The 19679-nt window shown below is 49.6% G+C and overlaps 6 protein-coding genes across 6 annotated transcripts; 5 read left to right on the top strand and 1 right to left on the bottom strand.

Annotated features, from left to right (window-relative positions):
* Positions 1 to 367: 367 nt before the first annotated feature.
* acoA (aconitate hydratase ACO1) lies at positions 368 to 3197 on the top strand (the record flags this gene model as incomplete). Its single annotated transcript, XM_053094108.1, has 5 exons — positions 368 to 403; positions 531 to 548; positions 660 to 737; positions 836 to 855; positions 992 to 3197. 5 exons carry the CDS (start codon positions 368 to 370, stop codon positions 3195 to 3197), a joined length of 2358 nt encoding a protein of 785 aa, XP_052951078.1.
* Positions 3198 to 3955: 758 nt separating this feature from the next.
* On the top strand, positions 3956 to 5025 carry KD926_002428 (putative metallo-beta-lactamase domain protein; the record flags this gene model as incomplete). The annotated part of the gene is made up of 4 exons (XM_053094107.1): positions 3956 to 4039; positions 4103 to 4115; positions 4176 to 4535; positions 4607 to 5025. 4 exons carry the CDS (start codon positions 3956 to 3958, stop codon positions 5023 to 5025), a joined length of 876 nt encoding a protein of 291 aa, XP_052951077.1.
* Positions 5026 to 6008: 983 nt separating this feature from the next.
* Positions 6009 to 7829, top strand: KD926_002427 (glycosyltransferase family 20 protein; the record flags this gene model as incomplete). The annotated part of the gene is made up of 5 exons (XM_053094105.1): positions 6009 to 6312; positions 6421 to 6793; positions 6850 to 7220; positions 7271 to 7610; positions 7667 to 7829. 5 exons carry the CDS (start codon positions 6009 to 6011, stop codon positions 7827 to 7829), a joined length of 1551 nt encoding a protein of 516 aa, XP_052951076.1.
* Positions 7830 to 8551: 722 nt separating this feature from the next.
* KD926_002426 (uS17 family ribosomal protein) lies at positions 8552 to 9232 on the top strand (the record flags this gene model as incomplete). Its single annotated transcript, XM_053094104.1, has 1 exon — positions 8552 to 9232. One exon carries the CDS (start codon positions 8552 to 8554, stop codon positions 9230 to 9232), a length of 681 nt encoding a protein of 226 aa, XP_052951075.1.
* Positions 9233 to 10247: 1015 nt separating this feature from the next.
* On the top strand, positions 10248 to 13199 carry KD926_002425 (putative spindle pole body component; the record flags this gene model as incomplete). Its single annotated transcript, XM_053094103.1, has 4 exons — positions 10248 to 10307; positions 10376 to 10584; positions 10673 to 13094; positions 13161 to 13199. The coding sequence occupies 4 exons, from the start codon at positions 10248 to 10250 to the stop codon at positions 13197 to 13199; spliced, it is 2730 nt and encodes a 909-aa protein (XP_052951074.1).
* Positions 13200 to 14106: 907 nt separating this feature from the next.
* On the bottom strand, positions 14107 to 18618 carry KD926_002424 (60S ribosomal eL8 domain-containing protein; the record flags this gene model as incomplete). The annotated part of the gene is made up of 14 exons (XM_053094102.1): positions 14107 to 14307; positions 14373 to 14882; positions 14948 to 15025; positions 15385 to 15517; positions 16048 to 16150; positions 16682 to 16803; positions 16850 to 17048; positions 17177 to 17314; positions 17361 to 17537; positions 17587 to 17767; positions 17824 to 18020; positions 18080 to 18301; positions 18349 to 18550; positions 18616 to 18618. 14 exons carry the CDS (start codon positions 18616 to 18618, stop codon positions 14107 to 14109), a joined length of 2466 nt encoding a protein of 821 aa, XP_052951073.1.
* Positions 18619 to 19679: the final 1061 nt, after the last annotated feature.

Here is a 19679-nt window from a genome sequence, read left to right as displayed (position 1 = left end):
CCTGTCAGAGGAGTAAGGAAGGGGGAATGTGCGGGTTGCCCAGCCACTTCCTTGTCTCCGGTAGAGTACTAGAGCGTCCCGAATGCGTACGGGCGGCGGTATTGTCACGAGCGGTTACGGTCCTCGTCGCCGGTTCAGTCAACTTAGGGATTTCTTTTTCCCACTCTAAAAAAACACCAAGCTTCCCTTTTATCTACTCCATTCTCCCTTGATTTCTCCTTCTTCTTCTTCTTCCTCTTCTTCCTCCCCCTCTCCACTCCATCCTTCGCTGCTTCTATCTCTCCTGAAGTTAGCTTTTTCTTGCTGCTTTGGACTAGCTCTCATTGGAAGTGTCGCGGCCTTGCACCTCGCATAGAGAGCTTCCATCATGATCTCCACAAGGCTTGCGCGCATGGGTGCGCTGGTAAGTCCTCCCGACTCGCCTCTTCTGCCCGCGATGCTCATGCTAGTCTCGTCGCTCGACGTGATGGCAACCAGCTCGTCTGGGCTCATTTCGGTGGAAATCAAATGCTAACGTGTCTTCGCCTTAGGCCCCTAAGTCCCGTCTTGTAAGCTCCCTCTCACTGGAGATTCCCTGCTTGCCACAAAGCTGCGCAGGGAAGGAAAAAATTGCCATGGGTTTGCGCTCTGCAGAAATTGAAAACTAACATGACATGCAGTTCCTCGGGTCTCGGGGTCTGGCCACCGTCAACGAGTCTGCCCTCGACAAGAAGGTCGAGATGACCAACTCTGAGAAGGTGAGTGGACGCGAAATCCCCTTCCACTCTCCCGGCTCCGCCGGCTAGAGCGGGTATTTCCGTATACGGAAGGCATTGGCTAACAACCATCTTCGCAGGGTAACTTCATTAACTACAAGTATGCTGGCGCCCTCCCTATTATTACACTCCCTTGTTAGAAGATTTGCTCGATGAAATCTCGACCGGGGGAAAAAAAAAGGAAGAAGATGTATTAGAGAATGAGCGATCGTCTAATATGCTTTTCAATCTTATAGGAAGATGTCCGAGAACCTGGACATTGTTCGTCGCCGATTGAGCCGTCCTCTTACCTACGCCGAGAAGGTCCTCTACTCTCACTTGGACGACCCTCACGGCCAGGACATCGAGCGTGGTACTTCCTACCTGAAGCTGCGCCCCGACCGTGTTGCTTGCCAGGATGCCACCGCTCAGATGGCTATCCTTCAGTTCATGTCCGCTGGCATGCCCTCGGTCGCCACTCCTACCACCGTCCACTGCGACCACTTGATTGAGGCCCAGGTTGGTGGTGAGAAGGATCTGGCTCGCGCCAACGACATCAACAAGGAGGTCTACGACTTCTTGGCCTCCTCGACCGCCAAGTACAACATTGGTTTCTGGAAGCCCGGTTCCGGTATCATCCACCAGATCGTCCTGGAGAACTATGCCTTCCCCGGTGGTCTGATGATCGGCACCGACTCTCACACCCCTAATGCTGGTGGTCTCGCCATGGCTGCTATCGGTGTCGGTGGTGCTGATGCCGTCGACGTTATGGCTGGTCTCCCCTGGGAGTTGAAGGCCCCCAAGGTCATCGGTGTTAAGCTTACCGGCGAGCTGTCCGGATGGGCCACCCCTAAGGATATTATCCTCAAGGTTGCTGGTCTCCTGACCGTCAAGGGTGGTACTGGTGCCATCATTGAGTACCACGGCCCTGGTGTCAACTCTCTTTCTTGCACTGGTATGGGTACCATCTGTAACATGGGTGCTGAGATTGGTGCCACTACCTCGATGTTCCCCTTCAACGACCGCATGCACGACTACCTGCGCGCCACCAAGCGTACTGCCATCGGTGACTTCGCCCGCTCGTACGCCAAGGAGCTCCGTGAAGACGAGGGCGCCGAGTACGACCAGCTGATTGAGATCAACCTCTCTGAGCTTGAGCCTCACATCAACGGTCCTTTCACCCCCGATCTTGCCACTCCCATCTCCCAGTTCAAGGCGGCTGTGGAGGCCAACAAGTGGCCCGAGGAGCTGAAGGTCGGTCTCATCGGATCTTGCACCAACTCTTCCTACGAGGACATGTCTCGTTCCGCTTCCATCGCCCGGGACGCTCTTGACCACGGTGTCAAGTCCAAGTCTCTGTTCACCGTCACCCCCGGTTCCGAGCAGATCCGTGCCACCATCGAGCGTGACGGCCAGCTGCAGACCCTCGAAGAGTTCGGCGGTGTCATCCTTGCCAACGCTTGCGGTCCCTGCATTGGTCAGTGGGACCGTAAGGACGTCAAGAAGGGCGAGGCCAACTCCATCATCTCTTCCTACAACCGTAACTTCACCGGCCGTAACGACGCCAACCCTGCTACTCACGCTTTCGTCGCCTCCCCCGACCTTGTCCTTGCCATGTGCGTTGCCGGTACTCTCAAGTTCAACCCTCTCACCGACACCCTGAAGGACAAGGATGGTAAGGAGTTCATGCTCAAGCCTCCCTCCGGTGATGGTCTTCCCAACCGGGGCTACGACCCCGGTCAGGACACCTACCAGGCCCCTCCCGCGGACCGTGAGTCCATCAGTGTTGCTGTCTCCCCCGAGAGTGACCGTCTGCAGCTCCTCGGTGGCTTCGCCGCTTGGGACGGAAAGGACGCCACCGACATCCCCATCCTGATCAAGTGCCAGGGCAAGACCACCACCGATCACATCTCCATGGCTGGCCCGTGGTTGAAGTACCGTGGACATCTTGACAACATCTCCAACAACATGCTGATCGGTGCCACCAACGCCGAGAACGGCGAGGCCAACAAGATCCGCAACGCTTTCACCGGCGAGTTCGATGCCGTCCCCGCCACTGCCCGTGACTACAAGGCTCGCGGTGTTAAGTGGGTTGTCATCGGTGACTGGAACTATGGCGAGGGTAGCTCCCGTGAGCACGCCGCTCTCGAGCCCCGTCACCTGGGTGGTCTTGCCATCATCACCCGCTCCTTTGCCCGTATCCACGAGACCAACCTGAAGAAGCAGGGTATGCTTCCTCTCACCTTCTCCGACCCCGCCGACTACGACAAGATCCAGCCCACCGACACCGTTGACCTGCTCTGCACCGAGCTCGAGGTTGGCAAGCCCATCACCCTCCGTGTCCACCCCAAGAACGGCTCCTCCTTCGACATCAAGCTGAGCCACACCTTCAACGAGTCCCAGATCGAGTGGTTCCGGGACGGTTCCGCTCTCAACACCATGGCCCGCAAGGCTGGCAACTAAATTAATAGTTGATAGTGCACTTGACGGCGTCCGGTTGACGACGATTCGTTTGTAAAATATGTTCCGTTTGTTTCTATCCAACAAGAGGAAACACATCGCCCCAAAGCTCCCGCTGGCAGTATATGGCTATGCCTGTATTACCTCGGGGCTGGAGGCTTCACCCGGTGCAATGCCGCACCGCAGATATTAGCGGCTGCTAATAGTATTTCTTATGATGGGAAATGCGGAGTCGAGTGTGAAAAATTTTAACGATTTGCTTATTTATTCTTCTGCCTTTGCTTTGTACTCTTTTTGAGTTTGGGTGGACTACATGGATATAGTCTTTGCTTTATTTTTTCATTTTTGTTATATCATATCACCTACTGTATGTTAGGACTGCATGCATACCATTTTTCCTTGTGTTCAAGACTTCGTCTCTTCGGATTCTGTTCCGTGGTCTTTCAACTGCATAGAACTAGAATCAAGCTGGAGTGCCATAATACCGTATCTGACTCCACCGTATCAATATTCAATTGTAAGCCCAAGCACGAATCTTCCGAAGTGGCTGACATAATATCGCGTGCTCAGCCGAGGCCTTCGACCTGCTGCGTTGCCCCGCCGGGGAGATAACCTAGGTTGGAGTATATCGGGGATCCTTGGATGTAGACAGCTTCTCGTCCCTTGTGCGCCGACCCCCTTTCGTACCACCACAATTCATGAGCTGTTTTCGTGGTTCCTGATTATTTCATCGCTCATTGCTCATCAATTCAACTTTGGTCATGGCTGCGCAACTTACTCCCTTACCGGAGGTGGAGAGACTCAGTTCCTCGGTGGTGAGGATATTAGGTGGAAACCCCGGCAAGGTCGGTTAATGCTGATGTTGTTCATCGCTCTGTCTGTCTCACATGCTGATTCCTATCTAATAGTTCACACTACAAGGTAACATTTTCTCCTTGTTCTCCAGGTGAAGGCCTATTAATCCGAGAATCACTTACCCAGGAACAAACACGTACTTGGTCGGCCGAGGGCATCAACGGATTCTCATCGACACTGGTGAGGGCAAACCCGCCTGGGCGTCACAACTTCAGGCTCTACTATCTCAAGAGAATGCCACGGTGCATGAGGCGCTCATCACGCATTGGCACGGTGATCATGTCCATGGGATCCCAGACCTACGGAAGATTTGTCCCAATGCGACAATCTACAAGCGCGATCCGGAAGACGGCGAGATTGACATCGAGGATGGTCAGCTTTTCCGAGTCGACGGAGCTACGCTGAGAGCGATGCATACGCCCGGACATACCACCGACCACATGGCTTTTGTTCTCGAGGAAGAAGATGCCATTTTCACCGGAGACAGTGCGTCGTTCCCTTGCGCCACTTCCGACTAACAATTGTTTCAAAGACTAACTCTGGTTCTTTTTTACTAGATGTTCTGGGCCACGGCACTGCTGTGTTTGAAGATCTGAGCGTCTACTTGTCTAGCCTGCAGAGAATGCAGAATCGCGTTGGCGGCCGCGGGTATCCTGGCCATGGAGCGGTGATTGAGAACGCCACGGCCAGGGTCACGGAATACATCAGACATCGACAGCAGCGCGAAAATGAAGTGGTTCGTGTCCTACGCTACGGCAAACTTGACGTGTCCGACCACGAACGATCGCCCGAACGGAAGCCAGCTATGACGCCCCTTGAACTCGTCAAAGTGATCTATCAAGATGTCCCGGAAAGCCTCCATCTGCCTGCGTCACACGGTGTCCTGCAGGTGTTGATGAAACTAGAGGTCGAGGGGAGGACAGTTCATGACAGGGAAACGGGAAAATGGAGGCTAGCAGGGAAGTCTGCACTATGATGCGCAGTCGAACCGATGGGACATTGGGCAGAAAGAGAACCTGTCGTTCTCGACCATGACGCCATTGAATGACATCCGCGATAGCTGTGCTTTCTGGGAATGGGAGTCCGTGGTTATGCAAAGCGCCAAACCTATCAGACGGCGTACGGAGTAGGTAGGAGTAGCTATCTGTATTTCTTTGTTGGAATTCGACTCGTATTTTAAAGTTCCCAGCGTTGGCATCATCGTTGATCTCCACGATGCATCGTGACTGGCTGGGTCGCCATCCGCATCTGACCTCATCGCCGAGACTTTCTGCCGCGCAGTACCACCTTTTGACCTTTGACTTCCTTTCTTTCCTCTCCCTCTTCCCCGCTTAGTCTGTCAAACTTCCCTCTTTCTCTTCGCCATCGTCGCTCAACGCTACTTGACAACCAACCCGCAGGACAAGAGAGAAAGAACTAATCCCCATATAGTCGATGAACTTGCTAGTGAAGAGCCGAAGTGACCCGCCGCCTTCCGCATTAACAAACAGTGTCGTTCTGTCGAAGCCTGGGTCGGTTGGTCCGCGCGCCTGGCCAACTGCTGGGCTCTGAGGTCACCCCTACCAACTCTTTCACTGTTCCCCCCCGCCGGCGTTCTGCTTGTCGCCCCGCTCTCGGCGAGCTGTTCTTGATTCACGCTGGACTGCTCCCCTCCATTTATTTCTCTTTTTCACCGGCTTTACCGGTACATTGGCCCCTTGTCAATATATTTTTTTCTTCTTTACCTATTTTTTCTACTTATTCCTTTTCCCTCTTGACCTTCCGCGGTGTTGACCTATCCTTTCCTTCTGTAAAAATACCAAACCAAAATATTCGCATCGTTCGAAAGCCCGATCATTTTTATCTTCATTCTTTCCTGAGCGACTCCGATATCTGTCCTCGCCCGTCCGTATTTGGTCGTTGTTTACTTCGTGGGCTTCAATCGCATATACAGCGTCTTTGCCAATATCGCCCGTCGAAATGCCTTCTCTTGACAACCCCGTCCAGAACGACGCAAGGCTGCTTCTTGTCTCTAACAGACTACCGATCACCATCAAACGCTCCGAGGATGGCAGATATGACTTTTCAATGTCCTCCGGTGGTCTCGTCAGTGGTCTGAGCGGCCTGTCGAAGTCTACTACCTTCCAATGGTATGGCTGGCCCGGCTTGGAGGTTCCCGAGGAGGAGGTGCCGGTTGTCAAGCAGCGGTTGAAGGATGAGTACGGGGCCGTCCCCGTGTTCATCGACGATGATCTTGCGGATCGCCACTATAACGGCTTCTCCAGTCAGTTCACCCTACCGTGTCCCCCAGTTCACGCAGTCCAAATACATTTAGATCAAAGAAATATCTCGGATGATGTCATTTGCTGATAAGACTCTCCGTCCTGGCTAGATTCGATCCTGTGGCCTCTTTTCCACTATCACCCCGGCGAAATCACTTTCGATGAATCCGCTTGGGAAGCCTACAAGGAAGCGAACCGCCTTTTCGCCAAAGCCGTCGCGAAGGAGGTTCGGGATGGCGACTTGATCTGGGTCCACGATTATCATCTGATGCTTCTCCCTGAAATGCTTCGGGAGGAAATCGGGGACTCCAAGGATAATGTCAAGATTGGCTTCTTCCTGCACACTCCATTCCCTAGCAGCGAGATTTACAGAATTCTCCCGGTGCGGAACGAGCTATTACTGGGCGTCCTACACTGTGATCTCATCGGGTTCCATACCTATGATTACACCAGACACTTCTTGAGCGCCTGCTCGCGCTTACTGTACGATGAGTCCCGTTTCCATTTGCTGTGCACGGATGCTAATGTGGAATCTCCAGAGGTCTCGCAACCACACCCAACGGGATAGATTTCCAAGGCAAGATCATTGCGTGTGGCGCATTCCCGATCGGTATCGACCCGGAGAAGTTCCAAGAAGGGTTAAAGAAAGAAAAGGTGCAAAAACGGATTGCAATGTTGGAACAGAAGTTCCAGGGCGTAAAGCTCATGGTGGGCGTCGACCGTCTTGATTATATAAAGGGTGTTCCCCAGAAGTTGCATGCGCTTGAGGTATTTCTGAGTGATCATCCGGAATGGGTGGGAAAGGTTGTCTTGGTTCAAGTTGCAGTGCCTAGCAGGCAAGACGTGGAAGAATACCAGAACCTGAGGGCCGTGGTGAATGAGCTTGTCGGTAGGATTAATGGCAAGTTTGGTAAGTTTCCCTCGGTAGCCATGTGATGATCGATAGCTAACGCGCTGCAGGCACCGTCGAGTTTATGCCTATTCATTTCCTGCACAAGTCTGTCAACTTCGATGAACTACTCGCTCTTTACGCTGTCTCCGATGCTTGCATCGTCTCATCTACCCGAGATGGCATGAACCTTGTCGCATATGAATATATTGCTGCACAGCAGAACCGTCATGGCGTTTTGGTGTTGTCAGAATTTGCCGGCGCAGCTCAAAGTTTGAACGGCAGTATAATAATCAACCCCTGGAACACGGAGGAGCTTGCTGGTGCTTATCAGGAAGCTGTCACCATGAGCGACGAGCAGCGAGCCTTGAATTTTTCCAAGTTGGATCGATATGTCAATAAGTACACAAGGTATGTGCCCACCGCCCCTACATACCCATCAAGCACACGATTCTAATACTTTTCAGTGCCTTCTGGGGCCAGTCATTTGTGACTGAACTAACGAGGATCTCTACACACTCCGCCGAGAAATTCCATTCTAGAAAGAATGCCTTAGGCGACGGCAACGGCGAGCAAACTAATGGCACTTCCACTCAGGAAAATGGGCACTTGGCAGTGCCATCAGCTTGATGATACTGCTTGTTACTCTCTCCACTGAGGTGACGTGTAAATGTATGAATGAATGATGCCTCAGATTATGGTTTCCTTTTCTCTTCTTGCTTCCTCTTTCCATGGGTTTGATGAATCACCGGGTATGGCGCAAGGAGTCTACTTTATATGAATTGGCTACGTTTTCGGTTACATGAAATCCTTCTAGTGTGATTCTAGTACTCTAGACTATGGAATGGGAATAAGGTTCGGTGTTAGTGTATTGTATAAAAGCACCTTGTTTTATTAGCCAGGTCGTTTGTTAAGGTGCATCTCAACTCTGCAAAATTAATTTTCAACATTACATAGATTATGGAATAATAGTAGATTATTTATCTTGGAATTTGCCGAACGCTTTAATAGCCATCCATAGTTGCTACATGCATGAACCTGGGGTGGTTGCTTGGAATCGGGCGAGTGCAAACAATGCAAACACCTCCAAGAGAAATTCTCGGACTCGCGGCGGACTCCAAGGACCTCCATCGCATTGAACGCTTCGTACCTTCGACCATTGAGCCTGGTCGACCATCTTATTTCTTAGAGCTCCCTGCTAAAATCCTTGTGCAAGCGGATTCCGAGGTTTAGACTCTGTCTTACATCACCTCCAGCCACCAGTCTTACGCGCCGTTGTGGTTGTCCCCCGCTTCCAGCGTCCGTGATACTTACGAGGAGCATTCGCCTACATCTCTCTACAGCTACAGAACATGTCTCCGAGCAATATCCTGAGGGTAATGCAGCCCCTACGATCATCCGTCCTCAGAACAGCGACCGGCTCGTTCCCAGCCGCGCGCTCTCTCCAGTCTTCAACACCGAGTTTCATCTCCGGGCTGGCACCATTCCGACGATCCAACTCTACTACTACCACCACTCCTCCTGTCGAGTCACACTCGTCGACGTCGACACCGCTATCTACTCCCCCCTCTCTCCGCAACTATGCCTACTCGACCAAGACGGGCACCGTCGAATCGGTCGGCCGCATGGACCGTACCGTCCGCGTCAGCCACCGGCACAACAGCTGGGACTCGCACCTGCAAAAGACCTTCCCTAAGGTCACAACCTTCCTGGTGTCGGATCCGAATAACTCGCTTCGCGAGGGTGACGTGATTGAGTTCACCTCCGGAGCCCCGAAGAGTCGGAACGTGCGCCACGTCGTGGAGCGCATCATTGCCCCCTTTGGAACGAACATCGACGAGCGGCCGCCGGTGAAGACACGCGAGGAGAGAGAAGCCGAGCGAGTGGCCAAGAGAGCGGCTAAGTGGCAGCGCCGAGAAACTAGGCGATTGGAGCGTGGAGGTGAGGGCGTGAAGGAGCATGTGGGCCGGGTTAGGCGGTTGGTTAACGAGAGGACTGGAGGCGGCGTTGCGGTGCAAGAGACGGTGGTTTGAGCTTGTCGATGGAGTTCCTTTGTTTGTTTTGAAAGATTTGTTCTCTCTTGTTGGCCCTTGCTTTTATGATTGTACAAGATATAGGATGGAGGTGCAGGGGTCTCTCTTGAGAAAGCTTGTTGTTTTTCTTGTCCAGGCGTGAGTAGATGGCTTGGTTTAAAGTGTATATTATACTTACTTTCATCATGCATAATCTTGCAGCTGTTTCATTCTATTGTGTCTAGCCTGTCTGTCCATTGACTACCATATCTTCCCATTCTCTAACTCTCCATGTATCATTGTTCAACGCCTTCCTGCCCTGCTGTATTAAAGATTGATTCTCTTTACGGTTTAGACAGAAAATGGATGCCAAATCCATGATAAGAAAGCATGATTAAGAACATGAACCTACACTCTACTCTGTATATCCCACCACTAACTGCACCGTAGTCCAACCAAGGCCGACGACGAAGGCACTTTGATAGGGCCTGGGCGGTGAGAGTGGCTGAGGGGGATACTGCCGGATAATGGGTGCCAAGGCCGCTCTTTGGGTCGCGAAGTCACCCCAGCGACTTGTTCCGTTGTTTACCCTCCATCTTCCTTTTCTCTTCCACTGTTTCATTGAACCTGACCGTCATTCCCTCTTCTGTTCCCTTTGAGTCTCCGTTCTATATATTGGACGCGGAACACCTTTCGACCTCCCCCCATTCTCTTACTCTCGACCACTATCCTCGACTTGGACGTCGGTCGTGCACACACCATCCCCTGTCCGACCATACACAAGATCTGCAACCGTCTGCAAGCCTAAGGTGTGTTTATGACTGTGCGCATCTGGCAGTCCCGCTGTCACTTTGGAGCGCGCTACCCCCAAACTACGAAGCGAACAGTCCCGATGAGTTGTTTATCTTCCGCAATTCCGCAGCCCATCAGGACTCTCGAGCGCAAACCCACCCGTTGATGCGCCTTTCTTTTCCCTGTCAAGTGCATATCGCTAATTCTTGATTCTTCTCTATTCTAGTGAGGCTAAACCGTCATAATGGCTGAGGGAGAGGAGGACTTTTCTTCTCTGCCATTGCCAGACCGATTTACGCACAAGGTGAGTCTATCTCCATGGAAAATTTGCTTTCCCCAAAGTTTAAATACTAATCACTTTTGTCAATTCAGGCCTGGAAAGTAAGAAAGGAGGGCTACGAGGATGCCAAAAAACAATTCGAAAAAACCGCCGATGAATCGGATCCCGTTTTCACACCGTTCACACAAGACCCGAGTTTATGGAAAGGCGCCGTTGCGGATTCCAACGTTGCTGCCCAGCAAGAGGGTCTCGGGTCCTATTGTTCATTTCTGAAATTCGGCGGATCTCAGGCCTGTACTAGGTATGTGGTTTCAATTATTGCGTAGATAATTTCTATTTCCCTCTTATCTCTCTAAATTGTCTTTTTGCTAATGGATTGTCATATGCAGAACTCGCGGTTACACAGTTTTCCCTATCGTCGAAAAGGGCCTTCCGTCAGCAAGACCCGCGGCAAAGACAAATGCGCTCGAGGCCCTTTTACTATGTGTGGAGATGGATAAGCCGGATCCTGTGATCGAAGAAATGATACCCGGATTGTCACACAAAGTTCCCAAAGTGATCGCCGCGACGCTGGTGGGGCTGCGAAACATTTACCATAATTTTGGCTGCAAGATTGTCGACCCTAAGCCGGTATTAAAGGCGTTGCCGAAGGTTTTTGGTCACGCGGATAAGAATGTCCGTGCTGAGGCGCAGAATCTCACGGTGGAATTGTATCGGTGGCTGAGAGAAGCTATTAAGCCTCTCTTCTTTCAGGATCTGAAAGAGGTGCAGCAAAAGGATCTGGAAAAACTGTTCGAGAACGTCAAACAGGAGCAAGCACCGAAACAAGAGCGACTGACCAAAGCACAACAAGATGCGATGGCAGTTGCCAGTTCCGCCCCTGAGGGCGGCGAAGTTGGTGAAGAGGCGGAAGAATTCGAAGAAGAAGGTGGCGAAGTCGATGTCTTTGATCTAGCAGAGCCCGTCGATGTATTGTCCAAGGTCCCCGGTGACTTTTTGGATCAGGTGGCGTCGTCGAAGTGGAAGGAAAGGAAGGATACCGTGGAAGCGCTCCATGGAGTCCTGAACGTGCCCAAAATCAAGGACGGCCCCTTCAATGACATAGTCCAGGCATTGGCTAAATGCATGAAAGACGCCAACATTCAAGTCGTGACCGCGGCAGCCAACTGTATCGATTTACTTGCAAAAGGCCTTCGCAGCAGCTTCGCCAAACATCGCTCGGTGGTAATGTCGCCTATGATGGAGCGTTTGAAGGAGAAGAAACAGACTGTGGCAGACGCGCTTGGTGGAGCTTTGGATTCTGTATTTTTGTCCACCAACCTGTCGGACTGCCTCGAGGAAATCCTCGAGTTTCTGAAGCACAAAAACCCGCAGGTGAAGCAGGAGACACTCAAATTCCTGATTCGTTGCCTTCGTACCACCAGAGATGTTCCCGCCAAACCAGAAGTGAAGTCGATTGCGGAGGCAGGTACTAAGCTTCTAACAGATTCTGTTGAGGTGAATCGTGCGGGAGGAGCAGAGGTACTCGGTACTTTGATGAAGATTATAGGCGAGCGAGCTATGAACCCTTACCTCGATGGACTTGACGATATTCGGAAGACGAAGATCAAGGAATTCTTTGATACCGCCGAAGTCAAGGCCAAAGAGCGACCCAAGCCTGTCGCTCCCCCGCCAAAGGCAGCCCCTGCAGCTGGAAAGAAGGTAGTCGGCGGCAGAAAGCCAGCGTTGGGAATGAAGAAACCTTCTGCTGCTGCAGCAGCACCACCCCCTGCCGAAGATCCTCCAATTATCCCTCCCTCTCCCGCGAAACCGGCCACCAGATCTATCCCGTCAAAATTAGGTGCCGCAAGGCCTGGCGGTCTCCCTACGCCTGGCTCGGGCCTCAAGAAGAGGCTCGGCGCCCCAGGGGGGGTTGCATCGCCGCAGGCACGACGAGTTGTTTCGCCACCAACAGAGGAACAACCCCCCGCACCTGCTGCTCCGAAGTTTGGCCTCACCCGAGGACTTGCAGGACGGCCAATCGCTAAACCCGCGGCTGCCAGTGAGCCTGCTCCGGCGCCGGCAGCTCCTCAGGTAAGCGGCATGACCGCTGCTGAGCGCGCTGAATTGGAAGAGTTGCGTCTTGAGAAAGAGCGGTTTACCCGGACGGTAGAGGACTTGAAGTCCGAACGAACTACACTGAACTTGCAAGTGACCGAGTTGCAAAACCAGAACGCTCAGTTGATCGAAGACCACACGAGAGACGTTCTCGGCATCAAGGCCAAAGAGACCCAGTTGGTGCGGGCACGGAGTGACGCAGAGACTGCTGAGCAGACTGTACAGAAACAACAGCGAGAGATCGAGCGCCTCAAGCGCGAGTTGGCAAGAGCTCTTCGTGCAAGTACCGTCAGCCCGCCCAATACGATGTCCGACAGCATGAGCCTGCCTGTTCCGGACGCCGACTCAGTATACCAAGATTCAAGCAACGGACACGGGCCCATTTCCCGAGCTGGGTTGCAACATATGGGATCACGGTTTGACAGCTCGCGGCCACGAAGCTACGCATCAGCTAGTCCCAGCGAAGAGAAGGAGAACAATGGCCTCGATTCGCCAGGACTCGGCAGCAGAGATGGAGGCCTCGGCCGACGAAAACTGAGCCCTACCTTTGGCACGAGCTATTCGGGTATGGGCAGTCCGACTAGATCGTCCATCTTGGGCTCGGGCAATGCCTCCGGTGAAGATCAGCCTGCCCGAAGGACCGAACCTGCAGAGAACTGGAAGAGAGCAGCGGAGGTCACAACGCAACTTAAGGCACGAATTGAACAAATGAAGGTTAGTCTAGTCTTCCCCCCTTATCTATATCCTTATATTTCATTGCTAACAGCGCATGTCTACTAGGCCAAACAAGGTCTCACGCGACCTCCTGCCCAACGTTAACGACCGAATGAATTTACCCTTTTCTTGTAATTTTCTTTTTCTCTCTCTTTCTTCGGTTCTGCCTTCAACTGGGTTCAAGGTTCTTGCCTCTCTTCCTCTTCCTGTGTTTTTAGATTTCCCACACATCCATCTACATATCCACGAGGGTTTCTCTTTCACCGGTTCCATTTACTTTTCAGTTTTAGGCGGGCTGGGGCTGGCTAACTTCTTTCTTCATCTTCCATCTCTACCCGCATTTCTCTCTGTTTATGTTGTCGGTTATCGTCTAGTCCGGTTTTTGATCTGGTTTGGTCAGGTTGTTTGTTCTAAGGCATTGAATATTCGTTCTTTTTCGTTCTTTTCATCGGGGTGTTTAGTCTTGTTTTTTGTGGCTTATGTCTGTCTTTCGAAAGACAAATATCCATCTGTTAGGTTGTTAGGCTGCTAGGTTGTGTTTATTACAAAAGGGGAATTGGAACTTTTTTATTGTTGTTTGATTTCGTTCTGTTTGTGTTTGGGTTGGGTTCCTAGCTTCATACATGTTGTATGTGGAAAAATTTTCTACAGACTACAGAGCAGACACATGAATGCTTGAATGTAATTCAGCTACGAGAAGGGTAGTTGCTGAGGGTGATGTCTGAAATAGCATTCATGGGTATCTGCGAGGTGTACATAGAGAAAAAAAGACAACGGACAAGGAACCATTCAAGAATGGATTGGGATTTTAGGATAAGCTAAAGCCGTCAACAAGTCAACCGAGAAACGAAGCCTCCCTCGTTCCTAAAACTTTTGGTCATTCTTGGAATGCTAAGTTAATTGTCCATTGCCGAAGAATTTTTGTTTTAAAGACTGGTCATTAAGATCGTTGGGTATGAATAACGATTTTTTGGTGCCCTTCCGGTGGGTAAGTATCTAGGCTATTTCTAGCTTAGACGCGGATGGCACCCTCAATGGCCTTGCGCTTCTTCTCCTGGCGGGCGACAGCCTTGGCACCCATGATACCACCACCCCAGTGGCGGCGGGAGTCCTCGTACTTGTCGGTGTAGCCCTCCTTGATGGCGGAGAGGAGCTTGGAGAACTCAGCCTTGTCCTCGGAGCGGGTCTCGGTGAGAGCGAGAACAGCGGAGGTCTAGAGGGGATTGTATTAGTATGTTTGTTGGTTTTGATTTTCGTGGGGAGACAGCTTTTTCTTACCTTCTTGTGGACAACGGTACCGAGACGGGCCTTGCCCTTGACGATGGCGTAGGGGACACCCATCTTGCGGCAGAGAGCGGGAAGGAAGACAACCAGCTCAATGGGGTCAACGTCGTGGGCGATGAGAACGAGAGAAGCCTTCTTGTTCTCAACGAGACCGACAACGTGGTTCAGACCGTACTTGACGTGGTAGGGCTTCTTGGAGACATCCTCCTTCTTCTTGCCCTCGGAGACGGCGGTGGCCTCGGCGTGGAGACGCTCCTTCTTCTCGACCTTGGTCTCGGGGCGGTACTTGTTGAGGAGCTTGAAGGTCTGGGCAGCGGTGTTGCGGTCCAGGGTGTTCTGGAACTGAGCGATGGAAGGAGGAACCTTGAGACGGAGGTTCAGGACCTTCTTCTGGCGCTGCAGACGGACATACTCGGGCCACTTGACGAAGCGGGACAAGTTGCGCTTGGGCTGGATGTCCTGGCCAATACCGAAGTTGCGGGGGCGCTTCTCGATGAGAGGGTTCTGAGGTTTTCGTTAGCATCACCTTGCTAGTGTTTTCACGGGGGTATCTTCTTTTCTAGACATACCTTGGGGCCCTTCTTGCCAGAACCAGCCTTGCCCTGAGGGTAAGGGAGGGGAGCAGTCTTCTTTCCGGACTTGGGAGGCTATCATTGAGAAAAGAAGATCAGCAAATCGTGTCCACCACATGTGCTGCATCTTCATTGAACTCTAGGGAGACTGTTGAAGGAAATTATCGAGTGTTTCCACATCAAAAATCTTCTCCAACAGCCTCCAGCCAAAATCATCACTGACACTCGCCTTCCGCCGAAGCAAAGAAGTTGAGCGACCAATGGAAAAAAAAAAAATTCAAAACAAAATTTGCTTCGAGAACATTGTACGAAAATGAAGTAGGCGATAATTTCACGTCCTTACGCCATTGTCGCAAAGAGGTTGTCGAAGGCTCTTCGTCTCTTTCTGTATTTCAAGAAAGAGCTGTTGAAACAAATGGATGTCATGTGCTTACCATTGTTGTCGACTTGGATCCGCGGCGGTGCTGGTTGACGGGATTGACGGAGTGGAAGAAGAAAGAAGTAAAATTGAATTCGTTTTCTCGCCGAAGAAGTTCGTGCGGCTCGGATAATCTCCCGGCGCCGGTCCTGGACTAGGCGGTGGCCTTACACGTGACCTAGGGCTAGCCTCAAGGGTTTCTTCTGTCGCGTGCCCTACCCATCTAGCTCTGGACCAGCGCCAAGAATCCCTCGACGGGAAATCTAAACCGCTTATGGAAGTATTGCACCTGGCTAAATCAGTATGAATGCGGGGTCGCACCGATCAGGACATTCAAGGCCGGGGCGTCTTCCCGCTTGAGCACTATCAGATATCAACACGAGCACCGTTCGATATAGGTTATTTCCTATTTGTTTCTATGTCATGATACTGTCTCTTGCACAAAATGTCCTCGATTCAGAGTGTAAATGGGGCTCTGCAAAAGACTTTGAACGATCTTTCACCATCTTCCATTATTGATGAAGTACGACTGTCCTTTCTTTATTACTCGTCAGCAGGAGTTGAGTGTTTGTAGGGTTACGTGACGATTTCCCACGCCTTTTTTGCTAAGGGTACATACAACGAATTCATCCAATTCAAACCACCTATCTTCGAGTCTGAACAGCCTGGACTTTCTCACCAACTGCCAATCATACCCTCAACACCCGGTACATCGGGGAACGTCTCCTTCACCCGTACGATCGTTGCTGGCGGCCCAAATCCCTCTTGTTTCGAGCCCAACGCTAGATCCCCCCGCAATCAACATCAACAGAGGCAGAAGAAAAGATCGATTGATGATAATATAGTGTAACACTAACTAGCTCTTCATTAATTCATAATTAGTTAAATACCAGTTAGAAACCCTCTGCCTGTGCCTCTCGAATCCTCATTCTTCGCTCTATAAGCTCTAACTCCACTCTCTCATTTTCAAGTTGCTTTGCCCGTACCTCTTCTTCTAGATTTTGAACATCTGCCCGCAGTTTTCGAAGCTCAAGCTGTTGACGCTCTTTCTCAACCGATAAACTATTAGTTGAGGCAACTTGGTGAAGACTTCGGGTAGATCGGGATGACCTAGGTACTTAGTAACTGATTAAGAACTGGTTATGGCTTATTGACTTACTCATTATCCCCACGCTGTAAAGAATGCTGAGATACTGATCTTGAAGTCTGGTGCTCTGATTGGTCTGCTGAAAGTAATCTCTGGCGCTTGCAACTTCCTGAGTAAATAAAGAATTAATGGGTAAGTACTAAACAGGTAGTTAATAAGTACTTACTCTCCCGTTCCTGGGATCGGAGATAATTCACTTCCATATTTGCTGTCTGGGATAAGTGACAGACATTAAACCGAACAAAGATTTGATATTGTAGAATATCAGCCTTGTCAAGCTTAGCAGAGCTAGAAGATATTAGCAGATATTACTTAGGAACTGGCTATTAAGTACTTTCTAACTGCTTCAACCAGAGTTAAATACTTTCCTGAAGCATATGATTTCTGGTGAGACTGCTCAACTGCATTTGTATGATTACGAAGTTGATCAAAATAAACAGGCTGAATTCTGGAGCAGGCCTTATTAAGGCCTGCTTTGATGACTGCAGCCTTCTTTTGAATAGCCCAATTTTGGACTGGAGGGGGCTCATGTTCTATAAAGTAGTTAGTAACTGGTTGGCAGCTGGTTAGAAAGTAGTTATACTTATAAGCAGTTCTATCAGCGTATCATACTGCTCTTCTGATTCGCAGGTTAATAACTCCATCATTCGACTCCACAAACCTGACCCCTGTTGCCGTGTTCCAATAGCCTTTAGAATATTCCGTTGAAAATGAACCCGGCAGAATACGATAATATGCTGCAGCTGCCATATACTATCATTATGTTCTGGGTCAATCTCCGCAAGGTACTGGCCAAGGCCTTAAGCAGTTAGTAACTGCCTAACAAGTACTTAGGAATTACTTACCACTATACTGCTTTGTATCCATGTCAACAATAATCCCGTATATCCCAGAATTATGAAGGTGGTCAAAACAAACAGGCCTACCAGATACTCTTTCAAGAAGAGCAAAGGCGCGTTTAAACAATAAATAGTAGCCCTCAGTACTATCCATATTTGTAAAAACACGTAATAATGTGATGACTATATAAGCAGTTAGTAGCCACTTAGTAACTAGCTAGAAAGCACTTACTTTTAGCCTGTTCAGGAAGAAATGTAGCAAATAAAACCTCATTCATTTCCTTTGCCCGGATACGCTTGTAAGACATATCAACCTTAAAAGACTGTAACTGAGATAAGAGCTGAATCTGACTCTTATATCCGCAAAAAACCATGCTACTTTGAGCATCATGATAGTATTCTTGGATATATTCCTAGGTAGTTGGTAAGTACTTAAAGGCCAGTTAGGAAATAGTTAATAACTACTTACCTTAAAGATACCTTCTGTAGTCTGGAGGAAGATTAATCCATCAATCTCCTGACCATTAGGATAGGAAAGCAGACGTTGCTTCTGGATAATCGCAGCAATACGATCCTTATTACAGAAACTTGTGTGAATTTCTGCTAAGGTAGAGGCATTATATTGCTGGCAGAATGTCTCAAGCTGGGGACTTCGAAGGAATTGAGCTTTAAAGTAATTAGTAACCAGTTAAGAAGTAGCAGCTAAGCACTTATCAAGCACTTACCTGTTGTCATAGTAGGATCACGGATTTGAAGAATCAGATCCTTCACTCCTTGGAGGATCCGCTCTGGTGCCTTTGTTGGTGGTGGAGGCGGATGTTTATGAACCCCATGAGATACAAAAAGAAAATAAGGGCATTGCACAATATTTACAGGGACTAAGGCATTGAAAATAGCATCACATTTGTAATGTATTAAACGACCAGGCCCCTGGGGATGATCTCGGTCTTTAATCAGTTAGTAAGTAGTTCTGTGGTTGGTACTGAGTACTCACTACAGAATTTTCTGCGGGATACTAAAGGTTCAAAAGCTCCGCATTCTTCAGCTGCTGGCATGAGGTTCTTGTTAAAGAGGTCCTCTAAGAACTGTAGATCCAAGACTGCATGACCTTGAATACCCATACGATGATGCTTGCTGAGTGGTCCAGTTGTATCATTTACACACCCAATATAAGGAGTAAATGTTCCATTAACATTCTGAATAACCAGTTAGAAACTGTTTATCTGCCAGTTATAAATCGCTTAATAGTTTCTAAACATACCATGTGTGTATGTCGCTTGAAGACTGGCTTGCAATGAGGAAGCTGGTCTATACAAGCATGTCCCCGCTTGAACAATGATAATTTCGACCGGTAGTAGCTATAAGTAATTAGCAATCGCTTGAGAAACACCTAGTAAGTGTTTACATACCTATATGCATTCCGCTTGCCTATATCTCCCTCAAGTAGTTGAATACTACTTTGATATTTTTGAATATCTAGCCAAACACTCTCATTAACACTTGTATGATGGTAGGCTTTTAACCGCTCAGCTAGAAATTCACAGCAATGAACTCCAGAACATTTCCAGGTCCATTTTCGAACTTGACAGTTTAGAAATGGACAGTAAACTGGTCGTTTCTGGCCGTAATGTTGGAATTTGGAGTATTGGATCTAAGTAGTTAGCAACCAGTCCCTAAGCAGTTAGGAAGTACTTACATCATTTACTACCTGTTCTATCTCAGCCTGTGATCGACTCCCAGCTGATACAATATATGTATATCCATGTAGATCACTTGTAGGATACTCAGGTAAATCATTAATATACTCTAAATAAAGAGTAGTAAGAGGTTTGCCTTTAGCCTGAGTAAGTGGAACAGGTATATGTTCCTCCTGGTATCCAACTGGTTAGTAAGTAGTTACTAATTGGTTAGGAATAACTTACAACTGGTTCTGTTTCATCCTGTTGACTTGAAGTTACAATTTCATCAAGATCAATAATATCCTGATTATTGAACTCCATTCCGAAAGTACCACCCCCAAGTAGTTATTAACCACTTAATAACTGTTTGTTGTTTAGGCGTACTTCGGATGTTTAGAGGAGGAAATCTTATTTCAGTAATTTTTCGGGAAGGTCAATTGAGTCAACCCTGCTTACTAAAGGTCTTGGTGATCACGTGTTTGGGGTGACTCTCATGTGAGCTTTGCGGGAAGCTCGGATGAGATGTGTACACAGTTAGTTAACGTATCCGGTAAGCGGGCGCCGCACGCAAGCGAGCGCCGCAGCTCCGTATCCCATACTAATTCACCTTTTTTTGAGCTCTAACATCCCAACTAAACTTGGCCTA

Source organism: Aspergillus affinis (assembly GCF_023601865.1).
Source record: "Aspergillus affinis strain CMG 70 chromosome Unknown NODE_150_length_76013_cov_85_467696, whole genome shotgun sequence".
Taxonomy (NCBI): Eukaryota; Fungi; Ascomycota; class Eurotiomycetes; order Eurotiales; family Aspergillaceae; genus Aspergillus; species Aspergillus affinis.
This window is presented reverse-complemented; position numbering and strand designations above follow the sequence as displayed.